The following is a 9336-nucleotide window of genomic DNA, read 5'->3' as shown; positions in this document are numbered from 1 at the left end:
GAGTCGTCTATGAATGCCAGCATCATAAATCCACCCTACCTCAGTTGATTTCTTGCTGTGCTGAAATAGTATTGCCCTTGTTTACGTCAAGCTTAAAAATGTGTATAAGTGTGAAAGAGAGGAATCATTATTTGAGCAGCTGGTATTTGTTGGGTGTTCATTGTGTGCCAGGCACGGTTCTGAGTGCCTTATAGCATTAACTCATTTCATCACCACAACAGCTCTGTGTGGTAGATATTTTTATTATCCCTATTTTACAGATGGAGAAACTGAGGTACAGAGATTAAGGAACTTGCCTAACATCACATGCTGGTGAAGCCAAGCATGCATTGTGGAATGTGATGAGCTCTTTGAGAAAGACAGGAAGTAGGACTGGACGTGAGGCTCTCGTAGGGCTAAAGATGGTAGGTCACCAGGTGGAAGACGGTGCAGCGTGGGCTAAGCTACGAGGCCCAGCAGAATTACTTAATCCAGAATTCAAAACTGAGGAACCTCAGGCTCGCTTTCACATTCATTCTTTCAGCAGCTAACTCAGTTTTCAGAGGTACTACTGGTTAGGAATGAGACTTCTCTGAGTCTGAAATCCTGGTTCTGCTGTGTGACCTCGGGCTGCTGCTTCCTTCTCTGTGCTTCAGTCACCTCATCTGGAAAATGGGGATAATAATGGGGATAGTACTTACCTCGTAGGTTGTGGTGATAATGAAATGAGTTGTTACATATAAGGCCTTAGTTAGAGTGGTGCCTGGCACATGGTAAGTGCTCAGAAACATCATCCTCATTATTTGTTTATCCATCATTCAGTCAACAAATGGTCTTTGAACACAGGTCCTTCCTTCCTATATATTCAATCACACTGGACAACTTCTTGGGCATCGACAACTATCCTGTTTTAATTCTTTGTCCCACAGACATTGAGGATTTTCCATCGTTGCCTCCTTTTCAGTGCCATCACCTCCTCCTGTGCCTTGGGCTCCCTCCCCAGACCTTTCCTCACAGGTAAGTGCTAGCTTACTCTCTGAGATCAACTCAAGACCCCTTTTCCATTTTTCTGGGTCAGTTTGTTACCAGTTGCTACAGAGAATTAAAGACCAGGTTAACCTGAATGGCAAGCAGTGAGAAAATTGTGAAAATACAAAGAATTCTCATATACCATTCCTCGTGGATACAAAGATAACTACTTTCTCCAGGGAGGAAATAGAGATGTAAAAAACTTAAGATGTGCAATCACCACCAGGAATCTTAGAATTTAAAAAGCTGCAAGAACCTTAGAGCTTATCTTGTCTATTTCCCTCACTTTGGGGAGTTGTTATTAGGGATGGGGGGTGGTCCAGGGCCCAGCAGCCGCTAGTGACCAGAACCCGTGTCTCCAGCCTGTAGCTAGCACACTTTCTCCTACGTCTTAGAGAATCCCAGGCAGGATGTCAGTGGAGCTTCTTAAGAACTTCCCACGCCTGGATGTTTCAGCTGCTGCTGTGATGCCCGCAGAATGTCACCGTCACTCAGTTAACTTCGTGCCAGGGCTGCATTGTACCCTTTAATGGTTTACCATGGACCAAGCGTGGGCATCTCTGCCACCACAGGAGAGCTGTCTCATAACCAAGCTAGTGCAAAGCACATGTTGAAAGGGAATCTTTGGGGACTCCCTGGCGGTCCAGTGGTTAAGACTCCATCCGCGCTCCCAGTGCAGGGGGCATGGGTTTGATCCCTGGTCAGGGAACTAAGGTCCTGCATGCCACATGGCTCAGCCAAAAAGAAAAAAAACAGAAAGGAAATCTTTGTTTCAGTCAACAAGCAAACGTCCACATTACCCCTTTCCTGTTTTTCAACGTGAGGAGGAGGGGGGACAAATATCTGTACAAATACGAAAGAAAGAATTATAAGGTGGAGTTGCTGAGATCAGGGAATTTAGAGGAAGAAGAGCAGATGCTCCAGACCGGGTGGACGGTGCAGGTAGGAGTGGTTAAGGAGCTTGGGGGGTGGCTGAGAAGGGGAGCAGGTTCAGAGGGAGATGGGGTGTAGAGGGCAGCTGGGGATGGAGGTGGGGCGGCGGGGAAACATTCCAGGCACGGGAGTGCAAAGCGGAGATGGCAGCGTCAAGGCCCTGTGACGAGACCCGGCTAACCAGAGCAGAAGTCCTCCTGGGGAAGTGGAAGGGAGTACACAGCTGAGGGAACAGCAAGTCTTGAAGATAGGGAAGGAGAATCAGCCTCAGGTGTCGCGCTGAGCGTCCTTGAGAGTGATGCGGGTGGCGGGACAGCAGCTGAGTGTTGGGAGAAGTGAAGATCTAGCTACCCTTTTCTTAGTAGGTTAGAGAAATTAATTTCTGTAACTCTGTGGAATGCATATCATTTTTATACACATTTGCTCCCCCAGAGTCTTTTATCTTGTAAAATGTGTCTCTTCCGCCTTGCTTTAGACTTGAACCTTGCCAATGGACCTGATTGGTTTTGGTTATGCAGCCCTGGTGACATTCGGAAGCATTTTGGGATATAAGCGGAGAGGTGAGCCCAAACCAGATTTTTCATCAAAGAGAGGTTGGTCGTTGTGCTGGGATCATCTGAGGGACTGTAAGCAGGACAAGAAGCTGATAAGCGACCTGGTGGGAGGTTGGTGGTTGTGCTAGGATTGTCTGAGGGTCTGTAAATAAGACAAGAAGCTAATGAGGACCAGCGCGTGGTGGATGGGATTCTCGGAAGGATGGGGGTTCCGTGGGGCTGGGTGGACAGAGCCTGTCATTCCAGAGCCTGGGCATCTGGGTCTCCCTTTACCTGTTAATATCAATTGCATAATTAATTGACTTACCCTTTTCAGGGCTACTCACTTATTATCAAATGAGGTTTCTGGTTTGTTTATATACTCATAGTGTCAAAAAACTGAATTATGTTGATACTGTGTGTTGCAAAGGAAAATTACTTAGATATCATATCTGAAGTGGTTTCTGCATCTCTGTCCAAAGATGGAAAAAAACACCCAGTTGATAAATTGAAGGATTTTCATGGAGAAAAATGAAAGATCAAGTTTTCTGTTTTGCTTTGTTTTAAGGTAAAAGCATTTGCAGTCATGGTGTCTCATATTTGTTTCTTATATTTTTAAGAAATTCACTAAATGAAGTTATATTTCAAAGAGTGTTATGTTGGTGACCTTGGGGGACTTGAGTTTCAGGTCTATATGGTTATCGGGGTTACTTTCTTCATTAGCGGTTTTTCGAAGGGTAGGAAAAAGGGAGAGAGAGTGTGAGAGTGTGAGTGTGTGTGTGTGTGTGTGTGTTGGGGCTGCTGGAGGGTGTGGGAGGAGAGGATTACTTCCGTTATAAGGCGTCTTCCTTCGCTTGTTGCCTGTAGAATTAGGCTACAACCTAGTGCATGTGGCTTCTTGTTCTGGATGGGTTGTGTGTTTTGGTGTGGGAGGTGCTGCAATCTGAATTTAAGGGTGGTTCTTAACCTGCTGCAATCTGACTTTCCTGTAGATGTTTAAAAAACAGAGATACCTTACAACTGAATCACTTTGCTGTACACCAGAAACTTAACACAACCCTGTAAATCAACTATACTTCAATAAAAAAATAAAAATAAAAAATAAATTTAAATCTAAAAAGAAAAACAAAAAAAACCAGAGATGCCTTGACCCTGGGGATTGCAATCCGATAAGATTCCAAATAGATTGAGTGCCCTGAAGTGGGGACTGTGTGTGTCGGTGACGGTGTCCCTGGCACGTGCCCCCTGCAGTGCTCCGTGTCTGTTACAGTGCCCCAGGCAGCGCTGAGCAGGGCGGGCGCTGGGTGGGGGAGGGGATGGATGGGCGGCTGGCTGGCTGCGTCAGTGACCAGGTTCTCCCTGTTACTCAGTGTGGTCACGGGCCATCCCTGAGTCCTGATGTGTTGAGGCTGGAAGGTTGGTTAATTATTCAGGACAGAACCATCGCTTGGTTTGAATAGGCCCCCCTCTCTACCTTCATGAGCTGAAAATATCATTTCATCTTATTTTTATCATCACAACCTCAATAAAAAAAAAATGGAGGCAAGGAGAATAGGGGGAATAAAAGAGGGGCGTAAAGAAGTCAGGTAATTGTCCAGGACCACGCAGTCGCTGTCAGAAGCACTACTACAAGGCAGGCTTTATCACCATACCTACCCCTCCCATTGCTATGTACCTGGGGTTCCTCTGCCTCGCATTTGGGGTTCAGCATGAAACAGTCATGTCTTAGAAGCTGTCCATGGATAGCCGATAGTTACAGTGCCCAAGAAGAAATGCATTTTTCCACATGTGAAGTGATGAAGGCATACCTTTCATTTGGGGATTCTCTCTCTGAGCCTGTGCTTTTTTCACCAGGTGGTGTTCTGACTTTGATTGCTGGTCTTTTTGTTGGATTTTTGGCTGGCTGTGGAGCTTACCGTGTCTCCAACAACAAGCGAGATGTAAAACTGTCCCTGTGTGAGTAAGGCGTTTTTCCCAGTTACGGAGAATCAAAGCTTGGGGATAATGTTTTGATAACCTAGCCTCGGTGTACTAGAAGATACTGGTCACATGGCAAGTGGGCATATGCATGTGCGGAGGCAGAACACTGTTCTTGTTCCGTTCTACACAGACCTGATCAAAAATAATGATGTTGCTGCCAGGCCTTCCAACTCAGAAGAATATTTCTATAAAACTTGTTAGTAGAAAAATAAAATAAAATTAGAAAAAGCAAGGAATTACGTCTGGATTTTCTGCTAATGCTCCTAAATGCATATTAGCATAGTTTGTGTTACTGTGAAAATATCTAAAAAGAGACAGTCTTGCATTATTTTATTTAATTCACAAACAACTTTTAGATCCCACTTTGCCTTAAGATTTAGAAAAGCAAGGCTGACTCTTTTAGCTTCTTCCCTTGTTGGGCTTATAGTAGGAGAATGTCCACAGGGAAAATGGAAAAAACTTGTGTGTGTTTAAAGCCCCAGGATGCTTGGCGTTCTTCTGTCTGGGTTGAAAGACAAATACAGGGAAGGTTTGGAAAACTACACCAAGGAAATGGTCTCTGTTTAATTTGATGATTATTCAAAGTGCCCTGGTGGGTGTGGAAGAAAATACAAAGGAAGACAAATTGTACCAGTTCTTTGTTTGAGGGAGAGGAAGAGATTAAGTGGGATTTTTTCCCCTTATTTTAAGTAAGAGCAAGGGATATTTTTAATAATGAAATTATGTCAGAAGATAAAAATATATCAGCAAAAAAAAAATATATATATATATATACACACACACACACATATATATGTATGTGTATATATATAGGGCTTTTTATTCATATGCACTTAAATAGTTAATGTATGTTTATTGTCAGTCATGTTTTTTATATCAGCAAGTGATTTTTCCTTGAGTTCTTAAATTGTGACATCAGTGCCCAAATCTCTTACATAAAACTGCTTCCCTCATCATATTGGTTTAGCTTCTATAAGGCTGGTATGATGCTTCTGAATTTAATATTATTAGGCTGTTTTTATTTACTCTTCAGGCATCAAATTTCCAAAATGGAATGCTATAAAATAAAAACAGTCAGCCTTTTCTTAGGATTATTTTATTAATCAGGTCTTACTTTAAAGATTTACTTTAGAAACTGATTCTTTTCCTGCCATTCAGCTAACTAAACATTTATTGGCTATCTCTTGTGGGTCCAGGTATACTGCCTAGTGTTCCTAAGGAAACTTGAATAAGACACAGTCCTGACCTTCCCAGGAGTGTTCTATAAATAGAAATTAAGTTAGAAAAAGACTTTTTCTTTTGAAGATATTTCAGGAATGGATTTTAACATGCTTGTTTCCTCAGAAACCATTTTGATAAGCTATTTTATAAAGTGTTTTAATAGAGCACTTTATCTTTTCAAGAAAATAGCAGCTCAGTACCAATACATAATAGTTGTTATATTAGAAAGCTAAAATGAAATCCATTTTTTCCACAAGCAAGCACTGATAACATGTTTGAAACTCTGGTTCACGCACTGGTTTGGTTTTTAGTTACAGCTTTCTTCCTGGCCACCATAATGGGGGTGAGGTTTAAGAGATCCAAGAAAATCATGCCAGCTGGGCTGGTTGCAGGTTTAAGGTAAGAAGAACTTATTTTGATCTATTCTTTCCTCTGCCGTCATTTTGAAGTGCTGAATTTTTGGCAAAAGTCAGTTTTAACTTAAAAGGTCAAAGTAATTTGTATTACAATCAGCATGATTATAAAACCTTAAAATATCATCCATTCAATCAGTTGTCAATCAATTGTTGACATTTATGTGCGAGTGAACATTTTTATCAAATACACTTAGCGTTGCTGTGCTATCTGATCACATGTACACAGTTACCTCTTTCAGAACAAAGAAATAAATTCAGCCTCATTTTTTCTCAGGATTTACCTGTCTGAGACAGTAAATGTATTCATTTAAATCTGATAATCTCTCTTAGAGAGTTGGACAAAGTGAAAGTCTGTCGCAGTTACTTTGAAATTTTAAGGGAGAAAACTTAATATTTTTTAAAAAGATAAATAGGGAGCTTCAAGTTTCTCTTAATCTCAGTAATTCAATCCATGAGATTAAGCACATTACCAAGTAAAAATTTATACATAACATTTTAAATTCTTTGGAAGCTGCCTTTATATGTTGACAGCTATCGACATGTTCATTTTCTTTGATGTACGTTTTCACTTTTTGGAATTTATTCCAAAGAAATAATGAGATGTATACAAAGACTGATGTTTATTGCAAGTTTATTTCTAGTGGAAAACATGATGAACTGAAAAATTAGAAACAACTTGAAAATTCACCAGTAAGGAAATGGTTCAGTAGGTGTTTTGTCCACTTAATGGAATATTGAGCAAGCATTACATGTCATGTTTTCAAAAACTGTTTAGTGGCGTTAAAAAATATTGACATAATAGGAAATGAAAACAGAATAAACAAGCAAATATAGTGTCATCTCAATTTTTAAAAAGTCTGGGTATAGAAAAACAAGATAGGAAGGAATATTTCAAATTGTTAGTAATCTCTAGGTGGTAACGCAATGGGCAATTTTCTCCTTTCTACTTTTCAATAGAATTTTCTAGTGTGGCTGGATATAGTGTTTATGATTTGGGAATGAAAGTGTGATTATAAAGGACTACTTTCTAATGATAGCCCTGTTCTAATAATGATACTTGGTGGTGGAAGGGGTCAGAAGTAGGGTTTATAGGTCAAGAAGACAAGACCCCAAACGTGGAAAGAAGCTGAGATAGTAATTATGACATCCCCAAATCACCCCTTGATTAGTTTTTCAAGTTGCTGGCCTTTACTAGTGTTTGAAAGTTTTGTGTTTCTTTCCAGACCTTTCTCTTACAAAGGTTCATCCCAGATTTTCAGAACAGTGAGTTGTGATTTTTCTCCTTCATTCAGTGAACATTTTTAAGTGACTAATTCAGTCATGTCTGGAAGTTCAAGTACAGGGATCCAGGGATGGTGAGATCACTCCTGCCCAGGGAGTAGAAGCAGGGCAGAACGGTGGGAGCCAGGGTTTAGTACCACATGGGTTAGGTGAATGCACAACCCTTCCGTCTCACACCTCCTGAGTCACCCTCCCCTTGCCTGTCTTTTATTTTAATTTAGCCTCATGATGATCCTGAGACTTGTCTTACTGCTGCTCTGAGAATCCGCAGGAACTGAAAACTAAATTTGAGTCATTCTGCTGTAATGGGCAGAGCCTACTCTTTGTATTGAAAAGATAAATTCCAATATGGAATGTTCACCGTGGTCTTATTTTATGGTAGAAACTGCAAAAGAAACACTGTCACCTCTAATACAGACACTAGTTTGAGGGATTTTTTTTTTTTTTTTAAACAAATGGTTCAACTGTTTTCTAATTGTCAGGTACTGGTTTCATTAAAGATATTTAATAAATCTTGATACACTGTTTCATTTGCTGTGTCATGTGGTTTTTGTTTGTTTTTTGTTTTTTTGGGGTTTTTTTTTGACAGTTCCAAATACTCATGTCTGAAATAAGCTTAAATTAAACTACAACTTACAGACGATGGAACGCCCTAAGTGGGCTTCACAGAATGCTACTGTATCTATTTGTCATTTGTGTTATATTTAAAAATTTTTTTTTCCATTTTAATTGTATGGCTACCAGTGTTTTTTCTTTCTTTAAAATACTTCATCCTCATCACACTCTGTACCAACGGAATGTATTCAGTATTCAAATAAAAGAACTTCTGTTTTAAACCTGTTTCTCTCATTTTAGTATCCTCTCTGTATACTCAAATCATCTTTAACATGTAAGTGTTCAATTATTAATGCAAGAGATTGGGAAGGAGGATTATTTAAGCCAGAGATTTCCTCAGGAGCAGATATTCTCATTCTCTCTCTCTCGCTGTCTTTGAAGCAGTAATAATTCTGAAACAAAAGCGATTTGTCCCAAATCACCCCTTCACTTTTAGGCGTGGTTATGATTGTTCGTGTCCAAGGGGCTTAGCAGTAGACCTGAGTCAGCCCAGTTCTCCCACTGACTGCTGTGTGCCCTTTGGAAGGTCATGTCCCCTTTCTGGGACTCAGTTTCTCATCCTTGAGGAGGAGTTTGGACTAAGTGATAGACCAGACTCCTTAAAGCTCTAAAAATCTGCAATTTTGGTCCTGTGTGCAATGGTGTCAGATCTCAGACCTTTCTTTACATGAGATGGTGGGTAGAGTCCCAACTGATGGCAGCAGAGCTGATACGGTTATGTTTCCCAACTGACCTACAAGGAGGTTGTTAAACTTTCAGAAACCATTCAATTAAGGGTAGAAAGAAAAGAAAAGGAAAAAAAAAAAAAAAGCCTAGTAGTTTAACCAAATAGGAAACCCAGACAGAATCCTTTGATATACTTTTAAAAACAAAACAAAACAAAACCCACTAGTCCTGATGGTGCCAAAGAGGTGGTTCCATAAGCAAGGCTGGGAAGGCGGTGGTCACTGGGATGCTCCACGCACGTGCTGACTGTCAAAGATGATGGAGAAAGACCTCCAGACCTGAGTGGACAACAGCTTGTACTCAGATTGTGATTCTGGTACTGAGGTAGAAACGAAATGGGAGATTGATCATAGAAATATATACCCTATCTGTAAAGTACTCCAGTGATTGGAAGTGTAAGAAGCTAGTTTGAAGCTATGTCCTGGACTTTTCAAAGGGAGGTGGAAGTGGGTGAGGGTTGATGTACGGTTGGTTGGTTTTTTGTTTGTTTTTAAAGAAATCCTTGGTATCCATTGGATTACTTATGATTTTACTCTTTTGCAGTAGAATGCAGAAGAATTCTAATTTGTATGATTCTGATTACTTGGTGTTTTACCTTTTTATGAGAAACAGAAAAGGGGTCG

At 40.6% G+C, this 9336-nt stretch overlaps 1 protein-coding gene across 3 annotated transcripts in view; it reads left to right on the top strand.

Moving 5' to 3' along the window:
• TMEM14A (transmembrane protein 14A) overlaps positions 1-7899 on the top strand; it is a 13333-nt gene extending 5434 nt beyond the window's left edge. The window contains exons 1-6 of one of the 3 annotated variants that reach the window (XM_082411681.1): positions 235-404; positions 909-996; positions 2417-2501; positions 4329-4430; positions 5987-6074; positions 7594-7899. In XM_082411681.1, coding sequence (XP_082267807.1) covers positions 2432-2501; positions 4329-4430; positions 5987-6074; positions 7594-7633 — 300 coding nt within the window. In that variant the 5' untranslated portion in view covers positions 235-404; positions 909-996; positions 2417-2431 and the 3' untranslated portion in view covers positions 7634-7899. Of the gene's footprint in view, positions 1-234; positions 405-908; positions 997-2416; positions 2535-2606; positions 3043-4328; positions 4431-5986; positions 6075-7593 lie in introns of those variants that run through there. The other 2 variants (XR_014250473.1, XM_082411682.1) reach the window with 2 other exon arrangements.
• The last annotated feature ends 1437 nt before the right edge of the window (positions 7900-9336 follow it).

This window comes from Balaenoptera physalus (genome assembly GCF_965194825.1).
Source record: "Balaenoptera physalus genome assembly, chromosome: 11".
NCBI classification, from domain to species: domain Eukaryota; kingdom Metazoa; phylum Chordata; class Mammalia; order Artiodactyla; family Balaenopteridae; genus Balaenoptera; species Balaenoptera physalus.
Note: the sequence above shows the minus strand (reverse complement) of the source record. Positions and strands in the feature narration are given on the sequence as shown.